The sequence below is a fragment of the Patagioenas fasciata genome, chromosome 1, assembly GCF_037038585.1.
Source record: "Patagioenas fasciata isolate bPatFas1 chromosome 1, bPatFas1.hap1, whole genome shotgun sequence".
NCBI lineage: Eukaryota > Metazoa > Chordata > Aves > Columbiformes > Columbidae > Patagioenas > Patagioenas fasciata.
In genome coordinates this window covers 64,998,873-65,025,852 of record NC_092520.1, presented here as the reverse complement: position 1 = coordinate 65,025,852, position 26,980 = coordinate 64,998,873, and the positions used below count along the sequence as shown (strand labels likewise).

Here is a 26,980-nt window from a genome sequence, read left to right as displayed (position 1 = left end):
GTCTCAGGGGTACAGGGTTCCCCAGGACACCTGTGTGGTATTCACAGGACAGCAAGGGGATCTCTTGGACCCAACCTGATTTCAACAGTGAGTGCGCAGTTGCTGTTAAAACACAGAACGAAGACACAGGGCAAAAATGTCTGAGCAGCAGAGCAAGCAAATAAGGAGGCAAAGCAGGGGAAAAAGGAAAATTAGCATTTTGATTTACTAGGAGGTATTTCAAATTGGCTAATAAGAACCCTCAGGTAAATGAAGGCCTTCCCACCTAGCAATTTCTTCTATGCAGTGGGCTCTACTAACTGTATATTCCTCAGGATTCAGAACCTGGCTGCTGAGAACTCAATGAGTCATGAGACAGATGTAGTGCGATGAGAAGTAGTTTTTTATATTTTCCAGTTTACGCAAAATCTTTACAAAATTAAAAAAAAAAAAACACCCAAACACTCAAAAGTTTACAGCATCAGCCCATCCTTTGATACCCATTCATCAGGAAAAGAGTAAACATTGCCTACCGTAAAGTCAAAAGGACCATTAATCAAGAAAGATGGACTGCTGAAAAGCAAAAATGACAACAAGGTTTCAATACAGCTACTTGGATTCAGCCCTTGTCTCTTAGTTACATAAACTGCCAAAAAAAGGTATAGGAAATATTTCATGTATCACACTAATATGTGAGGTTCTTTTATACCTTCCCCCAATAAAGTGGATGAAAATTATATCACAATAACCAAATATATAAGTTTCAGGCTGAAAGTATAATTGAAAATATGTGTTTACATGTTAACACAAATATACTGAGATACTCTGTCAAAATTACACTTTAGACCAATTATTTATTTTGCTGACTAAAACAAAAATCGTATTTGTATTTCATGAAAAATCTTTGCAGAAAAATTGCTAGTTCTTGAGTTCTGAAGTACTTCACACTAAAATCTGAACTGATAAACTGCACAAAATCTATTCTAAACATTAAATGCTAAAACTCAGCTGAAAGTCACAGAAGAAAATATTATGACAGCTTGTAGGATTAAGTTTTTAATTTTAAGCCCCACACAGTGATATTTGTGGGAAAAGCAAGAAGGGAAAAATTTACACAAAATACATTCAACATTCATGCTACAAAGGCAAACAGACCCGCCCTGTTTAGTGAATAGACAAATCACTGCTTCTGTTTCAGAGGCATATGCTTCACTTCATTTTTCAGTGAACTAATGACATTTAAAAATACCACACTTCAGAGATTTGTAAAAACAGTGTACGTGTATTATTTAGTTAATCCTTTGCAATGACAAAACTACTATGTGTGAAGAGAATGCCTGTGGTCCCTACAGTGCTACACCGTGGCTTACAACTTCATTGTAATGCTAACTGCAGGTAAGACTGAGTTAACTTCATGTTTATGCTATTCAAGGTTGTTTTCAGCTTACCAAAAACAGTTCTTAAATGAACTCTCAATAATACAATCTAGAATAATGAGAAAGAACTGAAAATAATAACTAGGATAACGTATAACAAACATGCTTTGTCATCAACTGAATGTGTGCCAAATTTGAGTCAAATGACAGAAAACCATTGAAATTGCTCCTTAAAGGAATACATATTTATAAAGTAGCAAGTATAAAACTTCATGGATTTTTTTTTTTTTTTCGTCTACTTACTAAGCAAGCATTCCTCACAGACAGGATGAGAACTCAGAAGCCACAATACTACTATATTAGACTGGCTATTACATTTAACAACACTGCAAATGGTTCCATGTTAAGTACTATTTTTAAATCTTCATAGTCTTACTGATGGCAGACACATGGACCAGTAAACAGTTTTTAAAAAAAGTGAATTTATTTTTTACTTCATCATGTATGATTAATTTTGTAGAAACAGTCCATCATGTATGCTTTTAAAGGGTCCTTAAGGCAAGCATTATTTCTCTGGTGTTAAGTATAGAGTGGTAGTTTGAATTCATATAAAAATAGCAAATTCTTGAAAGTATAACACCCTAACAAAAATGCTAAAACAAACATACTACACTTAAAACAAAATGAGCTCTCTACCAGTATTTATGGTCATGTACTATGGTCTGACATTGATGTTTCTAACATCATATCACTTTCATTCATTTCAATCTCAAATGTTTCGTTCAATGGGCGACTGTTATCTGTACTTTTCCTTTGATGTGTCGTCTCTAATGTTACTATGCCACTTTCATCCAGAGTTTGTCTTTCTATGTCAAATTCTCCAAAATCCCAGGGAGGTGAAATTATGTTCTTTAATGTCTTCATTGTGTGTACATCAAAGTCATAACATCTTAATTTGTCTTTGATCTCTGTTCCTAGGAAGACAGTAAAAGCATTAGGTTGTTGCAAATAAACACACTCAAACGATGTATCTCAAAGAAACTATAATCCAGAAACTACCACAACTCTCTGTTTTCAGACCATCAGGGAGCTGTCACTGCTAATGACTGAAGTTGAATAGAGTTGTTCTGAAAAAATCCAGCAGCCTCTTTCTTGAAAGAAACACAATATATAAAACATAACTCAGATTTAAAAGTCTGTTATGAGAAGTAATTGTCAATTGCCTTCACAATTCTCTTAAGAGGCTTTTTTGTTGTTTAAGTTACACACAGCATGGTTTGCATCAATGCATATCACGCAGCTGCATGGTTCTTCCAGATGTGTTAACTTGCTACATACGGAGCAAGACAATATTGAGAAGAAACATCTGCTTCAATTGTGCAAAAAGTCTGCAGGAAAAGCAATAGAGCACACAGATGGTTTTAACTGGCTTCACTGTCATTAACATGTTTGACAGGACATCAACTGTATTCATTACAGATAAATGAGTAAGTTCAGGAAGCAGAAGTATGTTGCTATAAAGCTTTTTCAGGGGGCCTAAAGTTTTTAAGAATATTTCAATCTACGGCACTATAGCGTATTACTGTTATGAAGCACTTTTTTTTTTTTTTCCATATGCAAAGCTCTGTTTTTGCAGGCAGAAGAATTTATCCTGTCTCCACCGAGTTCTGACATGGTAAAATGCCTTGTCCATATCTCTCTACAGCAGTTATTAGCACTAGTGTTCCGATTTTCTAACTCCATATTTCTGTTTTGTTTTTCCCCATTCCCTTTGGTTTCTAAGCTGCCACAAATCAATATTTTCTATGAAAGAAACCATCACCACCTCCAATGGCAAAGTGTTTCCTTTCTTATGCTGGTAAGAACTTGCTGTCATGATGGTTAAAAAAACAGTGGCCATCTGCAATTGCTGGTAAGTTCTGTCTCACTGAACTATTAAAAACACCTCCACCACCCCAACAACAACAAGCACACCAAACAAACAAAAACATACTCTATTTTATAAGCTAATTAGGTAACAGTAGATAGCCTTTCTTGATGTAAAAATAAGACTCCTCTCAAAGGACTCAATGACTTTAAGAGTCACTCAAGTGAAAGACTTACCAATGTAGGCTTCTGAATCACCAATATACATTTCTATGCAATGTCCAAGCATTGTGACTGAAAATGTGTCATCTCTTCTAAGACCAAGGGCCTATTAAAAAAAAACAGTAAGTATTCAGCAGCAAATAAAACCTTTTAAATCTTAAGTTCATGATTGTTCCCAGTTTGTTGTTTTGTTACTTTACAATGCTATCAGAGCATAGTCGTCACTGTAAAAGCAAAATATTGCAGAACCAAAATAACACTGTCATATGAACTGGCTGAAGTAGTAAGCAAGCAAGGTACAAAACCAAAACCTGAAAAGGATATGTATACAGAGAATCATACACAAATCATGAAATATACTAGTAAAAATAATGATTATAAAATCTGTGAGGAACTTAATTTTGTATAGCTAAGCAACAATCTATAACGAAATAGACTGAGACATGCTTAAAGTAATTACAACTGAATCTATGTAATACAAGCTTCTAGGTAAATAAAACTGCAGCTAAGTTCAAGCCAATCCTCTTGAACACTGAAAATTCAACTGAGGGAAATTCACTGTTACTCTATGAAAATGTGAAATCAGGAAAACTTTTCCGCAATAAACAAGTACCATATAATAAAGATAAATCTGAGACAACAGAAAATAGTTTATCTTTAAATGTTGCACTTACTGTAAAACATGTTCTTGAAGGTATAGGTTGAAAGTATTTTTGATTATTTCAGCAGTATGATAAGTTTAACATGTATATGACAACTATGAAATGCAATTAATTTTTAACAAAGGATTCAACTACTAAGTTTCACAAAGTGGCCATGTTTTACTAAATCAACAGAAAACTTAAGCTGACTCTTAAAAAAAAAATTAAGATTATAAAATAAACAATAATTTGGAGGCTGGAAAGAAATGTCGTTTCTCTGTCCCAAAACCAAACCAGAATGAAACGGTAAATAATAGAATTTGTGACCAGCACTTTCATTTAAGGCAGTTACATACCGTATGAAAATAGTCGATGGCACTTTCAAAATTGCCCATTAGACTGTGTATGTAGCCAATGGCAGAGTAAGTAGAAGCATTCTGAGGAATGAGCACTAGCGCCTGGCGATGGTATTCCAGCGCTTCTTCATATTTCCTGGTAGAAGTAAACACAGAAGGCCTATTAGGAAGCCTCAGGGTGAAAGGTGTTTTAATAGTAGTATATCAGTATTTTCCTTAGCTCAGCAGCATGCACTCTTACAAGAACTTAAAAATTATTGCTTCATACTCTGAACATAATAGAATGCACAAAAGGTTCACGGATATTGACAATTTTCTTCCTCAATGTAATTGAGAAATCACTGTTCTCCTTGTGTAGCACAACAGCTGCCAACTGCTAGGCCCCATTTGGAGATGATGGTAGCCATTTGATACCGTAAATTGCTTTAGATGGTTGATGGTGCTCATTGTAACATTAGCTTTCTTTCTATAGCTTTCATTTCCCTCCCCAGGGGAGTGAAGGAGCAATACCAGACTAAATCACTCATTGTTCAAAGTGAGAAAAGCTCTCTGGGCAGAAATTCCACAACCTGTGAGCGCTACATACACTGGTACTTCTGTCACTTCCATTTTGCTGCCTTCTGTATCAGAAAAGGTTTACACAATATCAGTAATTTCTTTCAAACACCAACCACCCTTTCTTTGAAAATGATCCATTAATTAGACTGCTTAATGCATTCATTATTTTATAAAACGAGGATTAAATATAGATTATGGCATTAGTCTGAGAAATTATTACATTTGACATCCGAGTGCCAAGACAGCAATTGTCTATTCAGAAGAAATGTTCATGTCTGTAGCTATCAGGAAGCTATGCAAACAGCAACATATGAAATTGTTAGAGGGCATTAAGTATTAACTGAGGCAGAAAAATTATGCAACTGTTTGCTTGCTGCACAAGACTTTCCCATTACTTGGATTTTATTTTCATTAACTGTCCAATTAACAATCACTGTATTTTAATATGCTGCTTGCAATTTCAACTGCATAATGCTAATCAGTGGACATCTATCCAGTAATTTTTTTTCATGCTAGCAACAGCATGTATGATGAACACTAGTAAGTTGTTTATTATGGAGTTTTTAAAGTTATCAAAACATATGCACAGCTGCCTAAGTTCTCAACTTGATTTTCTTGAAAGATGGTTTACAAGGATGCAGAAATACATTAGGTTGGCTTTCTGAACCTGAACAAATAAGTTGTCTTAAGTGTGATATAAACAGCTACTAATTTTTTTTTAGAAATTAAAAAAAGAAGAATTTATAACTGAAACAAGTATTTGGAAAAAACCTGCAATTATACTCATTGATAGATTCCAGAAGCAGTGCCTTTTGTTTGATCTTGGCAGAAAGGGTGACTATTACACATCCGTATGTCAGAATGAAAATGAAGACTAATAGGCCATTCAAGCACAAAGCAATTACTACCAAAGCCAAAGCAGAAGTACAACTTATATCTACCATAATCACATTCTTATTAGCAGCTGTAAACAAAAATTACAGTGTACATCAACTGGACAATTAAAACCTTTATACTAAAAATATATTTATGGCACTGATTAAACAAAAGAAAACACTGGTTAAAATCAGATTAAAGTAATTAATGAGAAAACATTTATCTATGTTAAAACTGCTAAAGCTTGCATATGTACTTTGCACTTTATTTTTATCTTCCTAGAATGGAAATATGAAATAATAGTTCTGTTCTCGAAAACCATAAAGTAAGTTTTTATTGCTGTGTTAGTATCACTGAATATATTATGTCAATAAAAAAACATAAGCACTGATCCAAGCAATTAACCAGCACAAACCCACCTTTGTTTTAATTAAATCAGTAGACAGGTTCAACTATGTCAGGACTAGGACAGCTGCCAGTTCAAATTCAGACATAAAAAGATCTAAAAGCCCCCGACCAAATTTCTGCCCAGTAAGTATCAATAGTTAAGGAAAGGTTTCTACATCAAGTACTTTAGCTTGCATGTAGTAAACTGGATATAAGGGATGACTAAAGGATTTATGGTCACAAGCTGATTTAGGGAATCTTGTTCTTAAAAGGTGCTTCTACACTGCTCTCACATGGTGTATAATTGTAATATAAATGAGAAGTAGGCCTAGAGAAAACTCATTTGTGTAGTATTCCAGATAAATGGAACTCCAGTACTCTCTGCTTACTTGAGTTTTCTGCAGACATGTCCTAAGTTGTTCAATAAAGGCTCCCACTTATCAACTGTTACCTGCAAAATAATACAACAGTTCAGATAACTGCATCTTCCCAGATTGTAACTGAATTTTGCTTAGTTAAAAAAACGAAAAACCAATAACATACAAATGAACAAGACAATTCATTCATGACCAACAAAAATATCACAAGCATTTTCAGTTCTTTTCAAAACACATATTTAAGCTTGAAACATTTACTCAATAACTCATTTTTCTAATTTTCCCATTCTGTAAACTCAATTGAATTTCTCTAATGAGTCAGTGATGCTGAAACTTGGATGCAAATCAAACAAACTTTGTTTTCTACTGAACTAAAAATCATGTTAAGCCTCTCATACTAGAAGCACTAAAGACCCCCCCAAATTACGTGTTTGTACAATAATTATAAATACTGAAGGTCTTTTAACTGTCTTCTCCATAGCTTAACTTCATCTGCTCTAAATAAATGAGCTCATTTATGAGAAACACAGATGACAACCTGAGCCAATGTCCTTAAAACACTTTTTGTTGAAATTAAAAATCATTTGGACTTGATTAAATTATGAAATTGTGATTTATAACAATGTAAGGGTACCTCTGTATCTCTATTTCAGGTGTTTCCCATTCTAATTCTAAATTTCTGTTTCGCTGTTTATAGATACGTTGATATTTAGTACTTCTCACATAAGAAAAATGCCACACATAGAAGTTTGTGGCATTCACATATACAACAATACAACTTTAACTAAAATAGAACAAGAAGTGCATAAATTGGTATCTGTTCAGGTTGTTTTAGTAAATGTGTGCCTTGTTGACATGAAAATTATAGGTTTTTTTCAATGCCTTCCACTTTATAGAAGTGTTATTGTGCTCTAGAAGCAATTTCATTATCTTGATCGGACATGCTTTGTAAACAATTACAGTAGCGTGAGGTGGTGCCCTCATTAACTCAGTTTAAACTAAAAATTAAGAAAACCTATCTTAAAATTCACAATAAGCCTGTCACAAGGTGATAGTGCTTCCATTAGGGAATCTGAAGTCACTCTAGTACAATGTGGTTCTTTCGACAAAATTATGTCACACAAAGAAAATAAGTGGTACTACCAATAGGTACAAACTCATTTGTGTGTCCCAGCATTTGAGGAATCAGGGTTGTAATGGCTGACTTTGGATTCACAAAAGCACCTGAACTACGAGCACATTTCCTCACAAACTTTTTGCCAGGGATTACTATGGTTACTTTCAGGAAGTCAGTTAAGCATCCCTGGGCCCATCCCCACACAGTGGCTCTAGTTGGTAGAGAGAAAACAATTACACACCTACAGGATTATGTCCTAACTAAAGTGGAAGTCATTCAATAAATGGTTGACACTTAAGGTGGCAGAAACCATCTCACATGTGTACCCAGTTCCACCCTCTGGTCAAGAACCATTAGTCCACTAAGACTCCAGACTGAGAATGAGACCTGGATTCTGCTCTCCACACTTATTTTTTGCCTTTTCCCATAGCACTGAAGATAATGTGTGATGATTCTCATCTAAAAACCCAACATACTCAGTTACAAGTAGATGGCCCAAATTTCAAAGTCAAATTTACATTGTATTGCTTTTATCTTAAAATAAGCACAACGTATTTTGTCACAAGATATCACAAAATTTCCTGGAGTTTTACAAATTTATGATCATGTGTGTTATTAGGAAAAATACCTCATTTCCAATAGCTTTGATTTTTTCCAGTGCATCAAGAAACCACTTTTCTGCAGTCTTCCAGCTACAAATTGACAGGGTGGGAGGAAAGAAAAATAAATAAAATAAATAAATAAAAAGTTTTCATTACCAGTATGAGAAAACTGTATTGCCAGGAAAAGTTCTTTGACATTATTTCATTGTATGAGCGAAATTAGATGTAAAACCCCAGTAATTTATGTTTGGGTATATTTTGCACGTGCTCCTAAGAGTTAACAAGACAAAGTTAAAAAAATCAAAAGCAACCAAGAATAGTCACTAAACACTTCTTCTATCTGTTAATTTTTTTCAGAACATATTTGGAACCTCCTGAGCTGACAAAATTTTATAGAATGTGTGCACTCATGTGGGCAGATAGAGGCCTCTTCAAGCAATTCAACTACCCAATGACAGGCACACACAAGATAATAATCAAGCTCTATATGTTCCTCTTTCAATCTTAAGCAACAAAGAACAATGTAGAAAGCAAGGGTTTAGACTAAACACCTAAACCAGAACCAAAAGAAACTATACTTCAGTTTAAGTACTTCAGTAGATAAATTGGCACATTACACTTCAGGATAAACCAGTATTTAAACCTATTTGGCAAGCTTACTCTCCATTTTGAAATGCAACCACTCCAACTTCATGCATAACAAAAGGATCTTCAGGTGCAATGCTTAAAGCTTGGCTGAAAAACCTTTCAGCTAACTTTGAGTTGTTTGTCAAACCATATTCCAGTCCAATATAGAGCATCGGCAAATGACACCTAAAAAATAAAAACCAAACATGCATTTATTAGGAATTGCACCAGAAACTATAAAGAGACACCAACTGTGTTTCCATTTGTTTATGTACATCCAAGCAACAGCTGATTTCAATGGACTATTAACCGAATGGGCAGTTAAAAGACTTCACATCTTTGTCAGTTATTGACAAGAAATTGAATTCTAATATATAATTGTAACCTGCTCTGGAATTACATGTATTTTATCAGTGCTTAAATTAGTTATGAGGGTGGTTTTTTGTAGTTTCCTTCATACATTTCATTTACAAATAGAACATGGAAGAAGTAATAATTGAAGGGATTATATTTACCAAACACTACTGTGTATTGTATTTATTGCATAATAATATATATTAAAAAAATACTGTATTGTATTTACCAATACAGTAGTTTTACAAGAAATTCAACATGATTAGTCCACTATTTGTTTCACAACCCCTACAGCATGAAACAGCTGTCCAAGGTATTACTATATGGCAGTTTATGACCTGGTATGACAAACATGATTCACAAATTTCAGAGGACTTTCAGGAAGAACATAGATTACATAAATATAAATATTAACTTTAGAAAATCACAACAGTAATCACAAATAGTGCAGTTAAATGTAGATCATGAAATTTGTGTTGGTTTTTTTTTTTCTCTCCTTTGGTTTCTACCAAGTAATTGCTGCAAATGTATTCCTATGGTTTAAAGGGATATAGGTCGATGTTCTACACTATTTATGGATTAATTTTAATTTTTCTAAATATGACTTTTTTGACATACCCTTTCATGAGCTGTGCAGCTGTAAAGTATGCAGCCATTGCTTGGTCATGCTCACTCTCAACTGCAAATGAATGTCCATATGCTATCCATGCAGGTCCGTAGGTTCTCTCAAGTGTAGTAGCTTTGCTAAAAACAAGAGCAAGTCACAAGCAAACACATCTGAAATTAAATTCCATCTGCTTCAGAAACCACTTACATAGCAGTACTATGAGACATAGTTAGGCATCTATTAAGATAATCTTCTGTAATGATCATTGGTAAACCAAGTTAATTGTAAAAGTTGAATCTATTTAGCACTTATCACACATTCATTGTATTATTTCTGTTGCTGTTCATGGACAACAGGAATTGTTTGATATTACTAAACAAACAATGATATAATAGATGAATTGGGCAAAATTCAGAAAACCTTAGTAGTGATTTATAATGTATAGCAAAATTCTAGCTATACATTTAAAATAAATATATTGTAGCAAATATAAGTTTCACAAGCAGGATGTGAAAATACCAAATGAACTCTTACATTGAACTATGCATTTAAATCCTGCTATATAATTGTAGTAGCCTCAATGAAAACAAGAGTATTTATTTCTTATATTGCAGACAGCTGCCATGCATCAGAGAGGATGACAAAATGTCACTCAAGTCTTGAGCTGAAGATGCTACCTGCAAGTCTTTACCAAATGACAGTCTTGACAGAAACATTAGAAATCTCTGTAGGATATTTTCTCTGTCTGAAGGCAAGGGCCTTCATAACCAAACAGGTCACAAGAAATGTGCTCAATCTTTTCTTAAAAGCTTCTGACATGGAGATCGCACATGTACCACAAGCAATCTATGCTATTGCTTCGCTATCCTCAAACATTTCACTTTTTCCTAGCATTTAATCTAAATCTTGTTTTTCACAGTAAAACTCTTTGTTTCTCATCACAGATCTTAGAGAACAGTTTGTTCTCTGTCTCCTGGGACAAAACATTCAATATTTTAACACTTGCATCTTCCCATTCTACATCCTAGACAGTTTCAATCACTTCAAAAATTTTCCACATTGGCCACCTTCTCCAGAATGCTCATTTAACTGCCTTCTCTTGATTTCAACTCAAATGTCTCACATCCATCTTGAGTTCTCCACAGACGTTGTCTTGTCAACAGCAACACATTACAATATTATTACTTAAGATGGATTATATTCTATCACAAATGTTGTTTTCCTAACTGGTGCTGAGATCAGATAAGCCCTTTGCAAGATGTGAAAGATGCAGATGACTCCTTCTGGAGCAGCCAGAATGATATTTCCTTGATGTGCTACATAGCACTTCCCAGCTCTGCCTTCTATCCTATTCAGCATGCTCCAGCATGATGTCCTGTGACTCCAAAACAATTATATGGGAGCTTGTGTTTTCACCTGTGGTGTCTCCAGATCCTTTTCCAAAAATTACTGGCTAGCCCACAGTTGTCCCTAGCCTTGTAGTTGTACACTATCATTCTTGTCCAAAAAATCTGGGCATCTTGCTGCTATTTCACTTTTAGCATACCTTTTTTCCTCTTTAGCAGAACTACCCTGAATTCCGATTCTTCCCCCCAACCCCACACCCCGTTCCCTACCAACACATCTATAGACCCTGCCTGGCTAGGAATGCTTACAGATTTAATAAAGTTGTTCTTTATTTTCCCACCAAAACCACTCAGGATAGCTTCTCGAAGAATTTCACAGTGATACTTGCCAGGAATTTAAGTAGTTTTCTCATAATAATCAGGCATTTAAACAGTCTAGATTACTAACCTGTCTTTACACGTATTGTCTATAAAGGTCTCGAGAAGAAAAATGAAAGCCTTGCAGGTTGATTTAAACCTTCTCAGTTTAAGCTCACAGCACTCAAACAAATGCCCTACTTCACAGCAAGGTCCTGCTCCCTAGTGCTGATAATCAATATACATACAGAAAAAGCACTGGACTGACTGACCAACCTAAAAAGTCCAAGGCTGCTCGTGCAAAGAAAGAACTAGACAACCGAACATCAGAATTTTCTATCTAACTCTTCCCTTTGAGATCTGAAACCTGAGCCTGGGACCATGCTAAGAAGGGCGGTTCGACTATCCAGCTGTAGTTGACTGGGCAGCATGAGTAAACGCATGGACTGCTCTGGCGCATAACAGGCAGGTGACTGCCAAAGGAGATGCCACCTAAGTCTGCATGTCATTTTCAAAGTATCTAGAAGGCTGAGGTCTAAATCGCTGTACCAAAAAAAGGGTGTCAACAAATGGAGTATTTTAGTAGTAACCAGCTTAACGTGGCTTCTCTTTAATTTATGAGCTTACAAACAATCACGAATATCAGGTATTTATTTAGCAAGTCAGCAACAGATTCACTAAGGAAAACAATTTTACCTGAGGTATCTTCTGGCATGTTCATTTTTGTGGCCAACCATGAGATAATAGCATCCTACTGCAAACCATGACACCTACACATTAAAATCAAAATAGAATATTATTAGATATATCACACTGATTTTAGTGAAACACCACCATCGGTGACACAAAACAGAGGAACAGGTAATTAGAGAAGTTAGGAACATTTTCACTGAAATCACAGTCAGCTTTTCAAATTATTTGCTATTACAGACAGGCTAGAAGTGCTAGCATGTATGTATCTAACTGGCTTTGTTCAGCCCCATGAAGAGAGAGCTAAATGGAAAGCTTATTACCATCTTCAATTATCTGATGGTAGGGAATGAAAAAAAACAGAGTCAGACTCTTCTCAGAGGTGCAGTGACAGGATGGGAGACAATGGGTACAAACTGCAACATGAGAAATTCAGACCAAGTAAGAGGAAAAGAATTTTCACTGTGAAGGTGACCAAACATCAGAAAAGGCTGTTCAGAATGGTATATACATTTATTACTTCAGCATTTGTTTTAAATTATTATTCAAAGCGAGTACCTCACATTGAATACTTCACATTGAATACTTTTTACAAGTAATTTGTTTTTTAAAAAAACCTCAGTAGAAGAAAATTAAAATGCATAGAAATAAACGGAGTGAACCACTTTTAATAGCTCCATCCAGAAACAGATTTTGAATTCTGTTGTTCAAACTGATTATTAACACTACAACTTCTATGTGCTTTCACCTAGAAAAAACTACCTGGTAATGTAGACTTAGAACAACTTACAGGATTATTTGGATACAAGTCCACCAGTTTGTGAGAAAGATAGAAAAGCTCTATATAGTGGGGAAAAAAAACAGAAAACAAAATTAAAATATGCTAAAACCTGAGATATTTCAAGCTCTTTAGCTTTCTATACAAAAATATCCAGAACATCTAACGTTGTTAATGCACAAATAAAAAAATATTTTCTGTTTAGCATTAATGCTTCAAACTGTCTCAAAATATATTCAGTTTTGCAATTAAGTAAAACAAACAAACCCAGCCCATAAGTCTTCACAGTATATAAAAAAGCAGCTACACATCCCACCCATTAATAATTCTGCAACAACTTGCATCATTAATATAAATTAAAATAAGTGCCTGTAGTATTACACTTGAACGTATGTTGTCAAGGTAAAACACTACTGAAATTCCTACATCTAAGAGGTAAAACATGCTGGCTAGATCAATTTCAACATAGAGTCTTGTGCATTAATAAGCTGAAAACAGGACAAAAGCAAATAAATGTTCTATTTGTGGAATAATTCTAAGTGATTCCTTTTCTAATAAAAATAATTCTAGTTATCAGAATAACTAACTACAGATTTTCTAGTAATGGTGGCAGTAATGAGATACAGGATAACAATTCTACTGCCTATGCAATTTCAAAAGAAACAGCATTACAGTACATAAAATTGCTGTTTCTTCGGAGTACAGTGCTCTTAAATTGATGGGTTTGTCCTGGAGTAGTTTGCCTCAATTCTTGGCTTCAGAAAAATCAAATATGAAAACTGGTTTACAAAATATCAACTTTTTCTACAGACTCAGAAGAAAAATCAGAGCACTGTCCACATTTTCAGATGTAGTTAACTGTAAAGTAACTGAAAAGTACATTTATTAAACATTGAGAAGTACTAGTACACCTAATGACCTATTTGTGTACATACAATGCACCATCCTTTGAGAGACTGCAAATCATATGAGCTCCTTAGTGTATTTTCCAATTGCTTTTAAAGACATTCAAACTCCTCATTTGATTTGGATCTTTATATGCAGTCTGAAATGAGAAAAAGCCATCCCAGCTGCAAGTCAGCTATTCTTGTAATTCCAACAAAGGTGCTGCACGATTATTAACTTGTTTGAAGTAAAGAGAGGACTTCACAATAACAAAGCCAAGGGGAGTCTAGAATTTTTTGTAATATGGAAAAAGCACGTCCATCTAAGCATACACACTCCCAAAGAGTTCCTTCTAGGTTAAATTAATATATTTTATTGTGTTGTTGAGCAGAAAAAGTACATCTAGGTACCCTAGGAAGATCATTCAAACCAGAAGTCAAACAACAGAAATGAAGCAGTGTAGCTCACTGACTTTCTGGCAATATAGCCCACTTGTTAGATCAGGAATAAATACAGACCCTTTGCACAACTACTTCCCCACCCCACTGTCAGCTCTGAAACTCCCTTCTTTACCAGTTACCATTGTTTTCTTGAAGCTACATGTAGGAAGAAAAATACATAATTTTTTTTAAAAGTATATAAGGGAGGGGTTCTTGGCATCCTTCCCTGTTGTTTAAAACTAGAGCTTTACAATCTTCTTTTGGCTCATATTAAATGTTGTATATCTTACCATTCGCTTTATTAAGCTCCACAAGTGTCCCAATATGCACAGGCAAACAATTTGCGTGGAAAGGATCTTTTTCCATCACTCTAAAAAAATAAACAAAAAAATCTGCTATGCATATTTCAAAAGCTTTAATGTGATATAAGAAAGCTGTTTTTATAATGTGTAATTTTCAAGTTAAATAACATTTTAGGCATCGGAAAACTCTTTGTGACTAGAAGGTAACTATTAATAGCATAATAAAGGCTACGTCACAACCAGAAAAATAACTTTTAATTTAGCTTAACAGAAGAGGATAACAGAAAATTCTGGCAACCTGAATATACAATCAGAAAAACAGAATGCAATACACATTTGTTCGCAGGTTATTTGAAATTTAACCAGCAAACAACGTTCTGTTCATCTTTTCCATACATTTGACAGCAACTTTCAAGCAATAGTTCTCACCTTTCCTGATCTTAACACTTAGCAGTATGCCTCAGAAAACATACTTAGCTCAGTTTTCAATTTTTACTTCCTGGTGCATTTAGAAATTGAAGATAGTCTCACAGACAACAGACTGTGGACAGGACATGGCCCATAGGCACATGTCCTTTTTGTAAGCACTGGCATTTAGTAAACTAAACGCAAAAAAGATGTCTTGAAATCTATTCACTGAATCTCTTAAATCAGACATATAACAGCACAGCTCCATTCTCTGAAAAGTACACCTTGAAATAGTTAAAAGTTTAGATGACATTTTTTATTTTAAATACTTTCAACTATTTTGAAGTGTAAAAGAACACATAAACAAATATAATATATGTTCTCTTGAACAGAGTCTAAAACTTTGAAGTCATATGGACTTCTCAGACTCTCACTTCCAAGCTCCAGCATCTGTGATAATCTTCCTAGGAGACATTTATTCCTGCCACTTTCTGCTAGACAGGATGCAGCAATTAAGTTTCAGAAAAAGAGATGCAATAGTATAATTTTATGGACTCAGTTGGAGTAATTTATTTCAACAGGATCATGATTTTACTCAGATGTTTAAATTCAATGTAACTGTCAGCATCCTCTACAGCCTTCCCAAAAAAACTTGCTTGTACTGGACTCCATGGGGTATTCCTCATAGTGATGGCTTGCTTCAGCTAAGAAAAAACGGTACTATAAAAACAACCACCAAACAACCACCAAACCAAAAAACCCACCACACCTCCTGTTTTATACTACTAATATTCTGAGTCTACGCAGTATCTACACAAAAAGACAGCTTTCTTAAAAAGGCAATTGTCAGGTCAGCTCCACACAGCCATGTGCTCACATTTACAGCAGCTGAGAACAATCCATGTTGTTCTGACCCACCTGACAACCAAGCAGTCAGCATATACCTGGGCTATGTAACAACTTCGACAACACTTGGCACATCAAAATTAACTTTTAATCAGTCAGATAAATCATACTTCCTAATTAACCAACTGATCCAAACCCGTTCATTCTGAAGGTCAAACAAGAAGCAGGCAGGAAACACACAGAACTGCAGGGACCAGAGAAAGGAAGGGGATGGATGAAGAGAAGCGCAACACAGTGCTCTTTAACTGCAGTTTTGCTTCGGATATCTCTGCTACATATCACAAAAATAATGTGTCTTGCCAGGCACAAACTACACATTTTAAATGCCTCAAGCTTTCTATCAAACTACTACATATGCCAGTTCACTGAACAATTCTATTCACTGTAAGTCCAGGCATAATTATTATGCTTCACCATATGAGACAAGACCCTCGAAGTTGCTTTCTATACTTACACAGAAGTAAGCTTGTAACACATCTTGAAATCACAGTTATAATAATGTCTTTCAGCTAACGATACCACCACATCTAGGTTTTCCTGAAGACCATCTACTGATTCAGGAATCACTGTTTCACTGGGTTTATTATACTGAAAGACAAAAGAAACAACAACCAAGGTAAAAATCAGATCATAAGTATTAATATTTTTAGTTCTAAAAGAATACTTAAGAAGCACTAAGCTTCTTAAAATTCTTAGGTTTAAACAGAAATTCCCAAAAACGTATTTTGCGCACATTACTAATTTTCTTTTTCCCCACCTAGAAGTTTGTCAATAAAATAAGCATAAATAAATAAATCAGAATTTCAAGTTGTCACCATATACAAGAATACAAGTTTATACAAAACTATTACACTACTCCCATAAAGCGGTATCTACTGCATCATAAATTTTAAAATAACCAAAACTACAAAGCTCTTATCTATTCTAATGTTTAGAATAAATGGAATCCAAGAAAATTTAAATGTGAAGTCAAGACCTTCAATCAACTCCCCAGCTTTTTAGTCAGTTTTGAGATTTACCTTTTTCAATTTATTCTCAAATAAAAAGTGAAGCAATTCTTGTTCTTCTTCTGTACATTGTCTACTAAGAGGTAGAGATTCGAGAAGTTCTTTTTCTACACGAATTTAAAAAAGAAAAAATGAAGTGGTCATATTACAGAACAAACAGCAAGATCCAACATTTCTAGAACTTTGAGATGCAAAGAATTTTATTATGTTTATCCTAAAACTACAAGAAAGATACCATTACAGATACACTACAACAGATAATATTGCTAATTATGAAAGTAATGATTGAATTCTTAGTCTTTCCTTCTACACTTCTAAATAAAATGTAACAAAGAAAACATAAAATCCCACTATTTTTATTTACATGTCAATTTTTATCACTCAGAATGCTATATTAAACAATGCCTACTATAAGTAAGCAAACACCAGTAGGGTTTCATGGCTGTGAAGTTGAGAACACAGGAAAAAGACTGTTTAGGCTGGGCAAAGAGCATGTGAACTTTCAGAACTAACATGACTAACAGGGTGGTTGGATTACTTTGTTTCTTTTAATTTTTAGTATTGCGAGACTGAAAAATAAAGTTCAAACATAAATTTGAGCAGATTCTTATGTTCACTCATTTCATACATTTTCTCTTCTTAACATCTTAAAGTCTGTTACTTGTCATATTGCTTTAATTTTTATCCAGAAAAAAGGCATATTAAGAAAGCAGCTAAATTCTACTTGTATTTGAGAACACCGTGATCCAGACCTTCTTGTGCCGTCAGCATGTGGTGCGATGTTAAAAGATCAAATGCTTCAAAGCAGTAAACGTCAAGCTTCAAGGCCTCTTTGTAGCTGTATGTTGCCAGGGTTCTGTTATCCAGAGCATCGTAGATCTTCCCTCGCAAAAGGCATATGGAGCTCCTGATCTGGTGGAAAAGCAGGGCTGGAGGTCAAAGACTGAATCAATGTTTGCAATTTGGTTTTGAGCAGAAATCAAATAGGCTCCCTGGGAAGTAAAAAGCATTTCATGTATGATGAAACCTGGCTTTCTAGTGCTGTCTCTAAAATAAACTATTGTCTCTACTAGCTAAAAAATAAACAAACACAAAACGAATGCTCTGTAAGGTTATCTGCTGCCAAATGAACAAGTGCTTGAAATAACTAGAGGGAAGATAGAGTTTATCTTTTCTATTTTCTACTTCTGGCATCCAACTCTCTGATTCAAGTTTATACTAAATTCCATTGACAGTCAATATAGGGAAATTGTTACTTCCAAAGGTGATTCACCTCTTTATTGACTATTAAACCACATATTTCAGGCAAGACAAGAATGACCACGGTAGAGACAAAAAAAGGCCAAATCAATGGACACAACTACTTTGAGCAGAAAAACATACCCTTCTTTTCAACATAAGCCATAGATGTTTCAGAAACAAAAGTAGCGAAAGATCATTATTACCATAAAGTTGTGCTAAGATCTGTAACGACTGTCATGTTCTTTCACAACTCCATAGCTCCGTGTTCAATTCAGTCAAGAAGGCAACAGAAGTGTCAGCAAGATACTTGGAGGAATTTAACACACGACGCATCTGTATTATCAGACTAAGGAGAGCGACCCACTCCCTCAGGGGACTGCACATGAGGAACAGCACAGCTGCATTAGCAACTGAAAAATCCTGAAGCTGCTAAAGTGGTAATAGCATTACCAGCTCAGAGACGAGTCACTCTTGCTCTGGAACTAACCAAATGAAGTTTGAAAATCCATAATCCTAGAGAGGAGTTTGATTTAAAATTTCTTGTAGCAGTGCTCAGTTCAGAAGTTCTCTCCCTTGGCAAATCAAACCTGTCCTCAAGTTTTTTGGTTGGGCTGTTTTTCAGACAAAATAGTTTCTCAAATTAGGTCAATAATCATCCACCCAAACACTTGGGCCAAAGTACCATGGAACAGGGGCCAGGAATGAACAGCCAAAACTGAGGTCTTCTTCCTTTGCTTACAGTGATAGCTTAAATGTTCTCATTAAAGTGCACCACAGTAAATCAGTCTAGTTCACTTCTCCCTTAAGCCCATTAACACCAGTATTCAAAATCCATCCACATTTAACCCATTTTGGTACTTCAGTCTTACAGGGAAAATGCCCTCTGTCAATCACCTTCACTGTAGTTTCAGCTAATACACTTCAATTCATAACTCCAAAAGTAAAGACCCTTCCCAGACTCTTCAGCCTACAGATGGTACTGATCCCTTTTAGCTGTGTGGCTGTACAGAATCCTTTCACTAAGCTTCAGGAACTTCCTTCACATCACATAATTTTCAAGTGTGGGCAAAAAGCGTCCCACTGAGAAGAACACATGAAAAATTACAGAAAAATTTAATTAAAAACATCTGGATGAGAAGGAAACTTGCTTTGTTATCTCAAACCTGCAGCCCAACTGAAAGAATTGTTAGTTTATATTATCAAGACTGAAATTGCAATGTAGAGCTAAAAGACTCTAAAAAACAATGCTAGATCATGAACTTCCTGCAAAGTGTCTGCAAATAATTTATGAGAAGTTGCTGAAAAGCACCCTTCATTTTTGCAAACCAAGTTATTTTCATACAGGAAACCTAACATGACTTTTCAAAGAAAGCAATGAAAGAAGAACAATTCAACATCTTTGAAAATTATGTTATTCAAAAAAGAAAGCTTAATCCCAGTTTCAGATTCATACAGCTGTAAAACCACTTTCTGACTTAACAATTTTTTTAAACAAATATTTCTATAACTGAGAAAAAAATAAAAAGTCACTTACAGAGGATTGTGACATCTCCCAGTCTGTGGTAGAGTCTTTCAATCCACTTTCATCCTTGAAGTACTTTTCAAAAAGTCTTTTGTTGATTGGCTCTTCCATATCAAGAATATCCAGGGCCTGCTGATGTTCTTTTGCAGCATACTAGCCAAACATGTGCATGTAAAAAACAAGGTTGGGATTTGAAACATCTGTACATAAAGCACCACTAAACAGTGTCACATTTCAAAGGCACAGACTATAACAACTAGTGATTATCAGCAGGTTTTTCATGCAGACATATTATTATCTGGACATAAGTAATTTTCCAGTTGCAGCCTACTATTTCACTAGTCACTTATAATATGCAAAAAATCATAACATTAACACCCACAGAAAAATTATAGAGCATTATGCAACCACAGAAGCAGATATACTACTGAAATAGTTAATACAGGTTTTAATAAAATTATCTTACTCAATAAGCAGCACGTTATTCTATTCCAAATTTCTGTATCTAATCTACCAATTGATTCAGTTTTCCTGTGAAAGCACTGCATTTTACTATTTATGTATCTCATTTTATACTGAAGTATAAAGCTTCTAACTCTATTTATACAACCATAAATCACATCTTCTCTGGTCAGACTACAACCAACCAATTAAGAATGCAAACATGAAAACATGAGACAAAAATGGTTCACATTCTTTCCCTACAAAAGGTTAAAGGAGTATTTTTTTTCCTGGAAAAAAGGTTGGTTGGATTTCTTCAGAAGAGTATCACAGTGGATACTGAAGTAACCATACTGAAGATAAAAAAATTAAATCAACTGTCACAAATTTTAAACCTGTTATTCCAATGGATACATACTCTACATTGCCTTTCAGGTATCTAACCTTCACAAGATACATCTTTTTTTAATTTGGTTTGTTTCCTATAGAAGTTAAAACACGTACTCACATGACATCTAGCTGCAAGGTAGCGACACGCTTCATATAACTGAAAAAGAAGATTCATACATGCTAGTTATAAAGAGAAAGTGTGTTTACTTACACTGCTAGACTCCATTTTGCCCTCTCCTTTCTCATTTGTACAGCTTCTTCACCCATCTCACCTCCAAAAATCTTTCCTGACCAAAATGACTAAGTCTGTAACACTTCCTCTACTATCAAACTCACAAAAGACACATCACCCTTGCCTTCACTACTCATTATCAGTGTGGAAGAACAATTTAAACAGCTACACCTGAAGTGCCTCTTCAACTTCCCATACATGCTGCAGTTACATCCTTGGACTCCTCCTCTTTCTTGTGACCCACTCTGGGGACAACAGTTTCAATCAGGCCTATTGAACACAGGGCTATACTTGGTTTGGATAAACTACATTATTAAGGTTTTTTTAACTGCTTTTCCCATAAACCTTATCCTCTGATGGTGAAGAAGTCACTGTGGCTAGAAGCAGAGGTTTAAATGTGGAATAACAGGCTTTGACTAAAATGACTTACCTTATCCAACTTACGCGATCGAAGGGCATGTGCTGCTCTGTGATACTGAGCTGTCAGGTAAAGACATTGGGCCAACCAGTAGATATCTTGTGGTTCCTCTAAAATAACAGAACAAAATTATAAACCATTAATTTATAATCTATCTTTAAACACTTTGATATAGAAGATTCACTTTTGCTTCACTAGAAAAGCATTTTTACCCTATTCTAGCATCCTATTGAACTACAAAGTTTTATTTACATATATATATATATATAAAAACAATTTATAATATCTATCAGTGAGAGAATAATCCCATTTTAACTTCAAAGACATCAGACAGTGCACTGGACAGTGAATACAAAGAATCTCATACTGGAAGTGCGTCATGAGAAGGTGACAACAGTGATACAGATCTAAAAGTAGCAGCTGTAGGTTACTCTGCCCTTGCACATATGACAGAAAAAAAAAAAAAAAACACAAAGCAAAAAAGAATTGTCTCTCTCATAAAAGATCAGTGGAAACCTAAAAGTAGTGACACTGAAAGCATTAGACTTCTGCAGCTTGAATTTACGACTACAGAACCACAGCTCAGTACTCTCCTACTTCATTGGCAACCAATGCTTTTGTGGGATCAAGGCGCTAGAATAGTTTAAACTGTAAACAGACCACGGCTGTAGGCAGTCATAAGCTACCAGCATCAAATCCCTCTGTAAACACACATTCTATTTGTCACTCAGAACAGCAGTGAATCCTATAGGAAACCACCATTGTCTCTCAGAGCTCTTTGTTTCGTCTCTTAAGGTAGGCAAACCTCAGGGTTTGGCCAAACATTAATTTTAACACAAAGTTCAAAAGGGAAAGAATATTGGCCCCACTCTATTTGGAAAAAGTGGTGCTCCCAAGATCACAGAAATGCACCTACACCAACCCCAAAACTTCAACATTTGACCCCACAGCTTAAAAAAACCAAACACAACAAACAAACAACAAAAACCAACACAAAACAGAGCACAAGTATAATGTAAAAAGCAACTACTTACCATGAGACAGTGAAGCCACTTTGTCTGCCCAAAACAGGGCACTTTGATACTGCTGCTGTAAAAGCATGATAGAAATAATTAGTATTTATTTGTGGTTAGCTTTCCTGGATTATTTTGAAACATACTGTACATCATTCACATTTAATATATTATGCATGTGGTCTCTAATGAACAGCATTTCACACTTGAGACCTTTATAAGTTCAAAAAACAGTACTGTCCCTTTTAAACTATAACTTCTAAAGGATAACAAAAAGAAATGTGAGGTGGGGTTGTTTGTTTATTTTCAATAAAATGTAGGTATCTTTGACCAAAAGGAATGCACTACGTAAGTATGGGAACAGGTTATCAGTTGGTTTGTTATCACTGAAAAATCAGCACAAATCCCCTGACTACGGTTTTAAAATGCTATATTTTAGAAGAAAGAAAATACTATATTAAAAACAAAAACGGACACAAGTTACTTCAGGAAACTTTTAGCAGCACCATCTCCAATTAAGAACTTTTAGTTCTCCAGGCAATATGCTTTAACCTCACACAAACCACAGTTCCTCTGTGAAATTCCACATATCTTTTTATAGTTTGACCATTAAGTCTGTAGTTTAGGAGAAGCGGGTGAAATAGAGAAGACTGGTGGCAACTACAGATTCAACAGAAGCAGAGTTTGCAGGCAGACCCCACTAACGTAGCTAAGGTTGCCATCAGATTTGGGGTGCTAGGCAAAACCTCATTGAACTGGCTGGGATTGTTCTCCAAGAAGATCACGAGGGGCTACTGTTGTTCCTTTTTATCTCTTTCTGTGCTATCGGTTATAAAAATTATTCTCTGGATCTGCTGGACAATTAACAGTTATTTTGCCATTAGAAGGACTTGCAATACTAGAAAAGCCTTGATTGCTTTTGGCCTTTCCAGCAACATTAGAGTTGTGGAGTTTGCTTGCAATCTCACAGACTGTTTTATGCTTTTGGAGCAGAGGTTGGGTAGACTTTTCCAAAATGCACATTGATGGTATTTTAGTCATCACAAAGCACAATGATCCATGACCTAAGTGGTCTCTTCTACCTTGTGCTCCCATACTTCCTATTCGGTGGGGATTAAGAACGCCCAGCAAATTTGCCAAGAGAATAGTCTGCTTTCAATCTGCACTCCCAGGAAAAGCAAGCAAGCAAAAACAAACAAACAAACAAACAAAACCAAAACAAACAAAAAACAACAACAAACCCCCCCAAACCAAGCAAACAAAAAAAAAAAACAAACCAAAGAAAAACACACCAAAAAAACCCCCAAAACACAACAAAAACAACCAACAAAACTCCACAAAGAAAAAAAAAAAAAAAGCCCCAAACAAAAAACACAACAAACCAAATGTCCACATATCTACCAGCTGTCTACAAGAACTGTTGTTTAAATGCATCTCTCAATACCACAAAAAATGGCATAATCCAGGCCTACAGAGCACTATACAGTACTATAAGCTGACTACTACCCAAGGCAGCAATCCCACATTCCTCCCCAATTCTGCCTTACTCAGAACTGCGCAAGTGTCTATATGGCTGTGTGGCAAAGCAGCTTGGTGAACGAGCTTAACTCAAACGAGTACAGCAAAACAACACAATAAAATCCACCAAATTAACATAGGTCCACCTTCCTGTAAAATTTGCTGGCCACACACACACAAATGTTTGTGATAACTGAAGGGATGAGTTTCTCCCAGCAGCAATGCCAGTATGAAGTATCTGAACTAGAAACAGAGCAGAACAGTTTCATGCTATACTTAAACTAATTCATTCATGCATTTTTCCTGGTTTCTGCTGTTGTTGTTGTTTGCCCTGCAGCAACACAATTGCTGAATCCGTCAACAAATGAAAACAAGTCTGCTCTGCTCTCTCTACAGAGCTATACAGGGTGGGCATCTATAAACAACAGGTATAGAATCATGGAATGTCCTGAGTTGGAAGAGACCCACAAGGATCATCGAGTCCACCTCCTGTCCCTGCACAGGACAACCCCACAGTTCATACCATGTGTCCGAGGGCATGGTCCAGTCTCTTCTTCAATACTGTCAGGCTTGGGGCCGTGACACCTCCCTGTGGAGCCTGTTCCAGTGTTCCACCACCCTCTGGGGGAAGAATCTTTTCCTAATGTCCAACCTAAACCTCCCCTGGCACATCTTCCTGGCATTCCCTCGGGTTCTGTCACTGGCCACTAAACAGAAGAGATCGGTTCCTACCCCTCCTCCTCCCGTTATGAGGAAGCTGTAGCCGCCATGAGGTCTCCCCTCAGCCTCCTCCAGGCTGAACAAACCGTAAGCACGTCCCAACTTGCACAACCCGTACGGGAGGGATCTTGCAAACATGCCTTCGCTACACAGCGGCCCTTCCCCCTCCTCCACAGGATGAAGACCCTGGGAGAGCCCCCCATCACACCGCGGGGAGGCCGCAGGCCCCGGCTCCCAGCCGAGACCGCCCTGGCGACTCTTCCGGCCCCACCGCGGCCACGCCCGCGCCCTCCTTCTCCCGAGGAAACGGGGAATTATTTCAAAATTAATACACCTCCCCGATTACAGAGGCTGGCAGCTGCTTCGCACACCCCCACCACCTCCTGGCCTCCTTCCCCCCGGGAGCCAGACCGAGAAGGGCTTTGGTTCGGGGAAAGACAGCAAATCCGCCTCACCTGGTCGATGTACTGCCGCACCCGCTTCCTCAGCCGCTCCAGGTTCATCCTCCCGCGCGGTCTGTGGCTGAAGCGGCCCCAGCGCCGAGCCCGCCGCGCTGGGAAGCGCTGCTGCCTCGCCGGCGAATCGCCCTGCCCGCCGGTGCCCCGCTCAAACCCGGCCCCCGTCCCTCCTGCCCTCCCCCCTGGAAACAGCGCCCCGAGCGCAGCGTTCCGGCAGCACCGGCTGGGCCCCCTTCACAGAGTCATAGAATGTTAGGGATTGGAAGGGACCTCAAAAGATCATCCAGTCCAATCCCCCTGCCAGAGCAGGAACACCCAGATGAGGTTACACAGGAATGTGTCCAGGCGAGTTTTGAATGCCTCCAGAGAAGGAGACTCCACAACCCCCCTGGGCAGCCTGTTCCAGTGCTCTGACACACTCACTGAGAAGAAGTTTCTTCTCATATTTAAGTGGAACCTCCTGTGTTCCAGTTTGAACCCATTACCCCTTGTCTTACCATTGGTTGTCACCAGGAAGAGCCTGACTCCATCCTTGTGACACTCACCCTTTATATATTTATAAACATTGATGAGGTCACCCCTCAGTCTCCTCCAAGCTCAAGAGACCCAGCTCCCTCAGCCTTTCCTCATAAGGGAGATGCTCCATTCCCTTGATCACCTTAATTGTCCTGCGCTGGACTCTCCAGCAGTTCCCCATCCTTGAACTGAGGGGCCCAGAACTGGACACAGTATTCCAGACATGGTCTCACCAGGGCAGAGTAGAGGGGAAGGAGAACCTCTCTCGACCCCTTTCCACCCACCCAAATAAAATTATTCCAAGACTTTCCTCCATAGTCCACCCCCACCCACTAATAAATTTATTCTGAGGCTTTTCTCCACAGTTTTGACTCTGTGGAGAACCCTTGCCCTGAGATCCCCCGGTAGGAAACGGTTACCTTGCCAATATAATAGGCCCGGGCAGGATCTCTCAGCAAAGTGTATTTTATTAACAATTTTGCAAGACCAGGTGTTCTACCTAATGGTAGGCACACACAATAGGGTAAAAAGTCCCTGCTTATATCTTCCCCAAATCCTGGCTGCAAATTCCCCTTCAGTTGAGTACTGCAGGGTTTATAGACTACCCAATGTCTGCCTCACTTTACCTGTTTCATTAATCTAACAATCCCCTCCCCTAATTGATTTATTTAAAATACAGATTCCTGGCTCTTTGGTTACCCTTCCCCCTAGCTTAACTTTTTAAAGAAAATAATCAGTTTGCATTCCGAGATTAGTTCTAAGAGACTTTGTTTTACATTAAGGATTCACAGTCTGGTGTCTCTCAGTCCTTCCACCCCAGCTGGGGTCAGGTGCCAGGTCCTCAGTTTTGCGAAAACAACATTCTTCCTTCAATGGTGCCTTACACCCCTTCAGCCGCTGTGGCCTTGAAGTGAAAAATGTTTCCTGGAGGTTTTGCAGCCAGTTTGTCTGGGGGTTTCCTACAAGTCCTTCATCATTTTTGGTATTGCACAGATTAGGGAATCATCCACTGGGACATTGCTGAAAAATGACAGATATGCTACTGAAAAACACAACGTATTCATTAAAAAACCTGGTTTGAAATAACTCAGATGCTGCCCGATACATCTTGGAGCAGTTGTGTCTGGCACAAGAAGAGCAATAATCTGTGTGTGCTTTGATGTAGGGGGAAAACCTGTGTCAGAGTTTCAGTGTGGAGGCCACAAAGGTGGCAGCTGCTCACAAGCAGAAAATATTCATTTGAGAAAAATAGGATACATGTGGCCTCTCTTTATTTGCAGTAGCTGCACTTTGATGCCAAACCACTTGACTTCAGTGGTTTCCACCTGTTACTAATCAGGCTGAATTTTCACCTCACACTGTCACCTTTTGGGACTGTTTTTTCTCTTGTGTTGAGCATATGTGCTTATACCTGCAGTAAAACATATATTACATAGGTGTGGCGGT

General features: G+C 37.0%; 1 protein-coding gene across 1 annotated transcript; it reads right to left on the bottom strand.

The window, feature by feature from the left end:
- Nucleotides 1-361: 361 nt before the first annotated feature.
- CDC16 (cell division cycle 16) lies at nt 362-25,170 on the bottom strand. The gene is made up of 18 exons (XM_065829583.2): nt 25,016-25,170; nt 22,344-22,398; nt 21,322-21,419; nt 20,778-20,816; nt 19,841-19,981; nt 17,817-17,976; nt 17,077-17,171; nt 16,512-16,645; nt 14,732-14,811; nt 13,129-13,178; nt 12,345-12,418; nt 9,957-10,082; nt 9,018-9,170; nt 8,384-8,447; nt 6,651-6,712; nt 4,441-4,576; nt 3,459-3,549; nt 362-2,329 (listed from the first exon to the last, which is right to left on the bottom strand). The coding sequence occupies exons 1-18, from the start codon at nt 25,061-25,063 to the stop codon at nt 2,064-2,066; spliced, it is 1,872 nt and encodes a 623-aa protein (XP_065685655.1). The 5' UTR covers nt 25,064-25,170; the 3' UTR covers nt 362-2,063.
- Nucleotides 25,171-26,980: the final 1,810 nt, after the last annotated feature.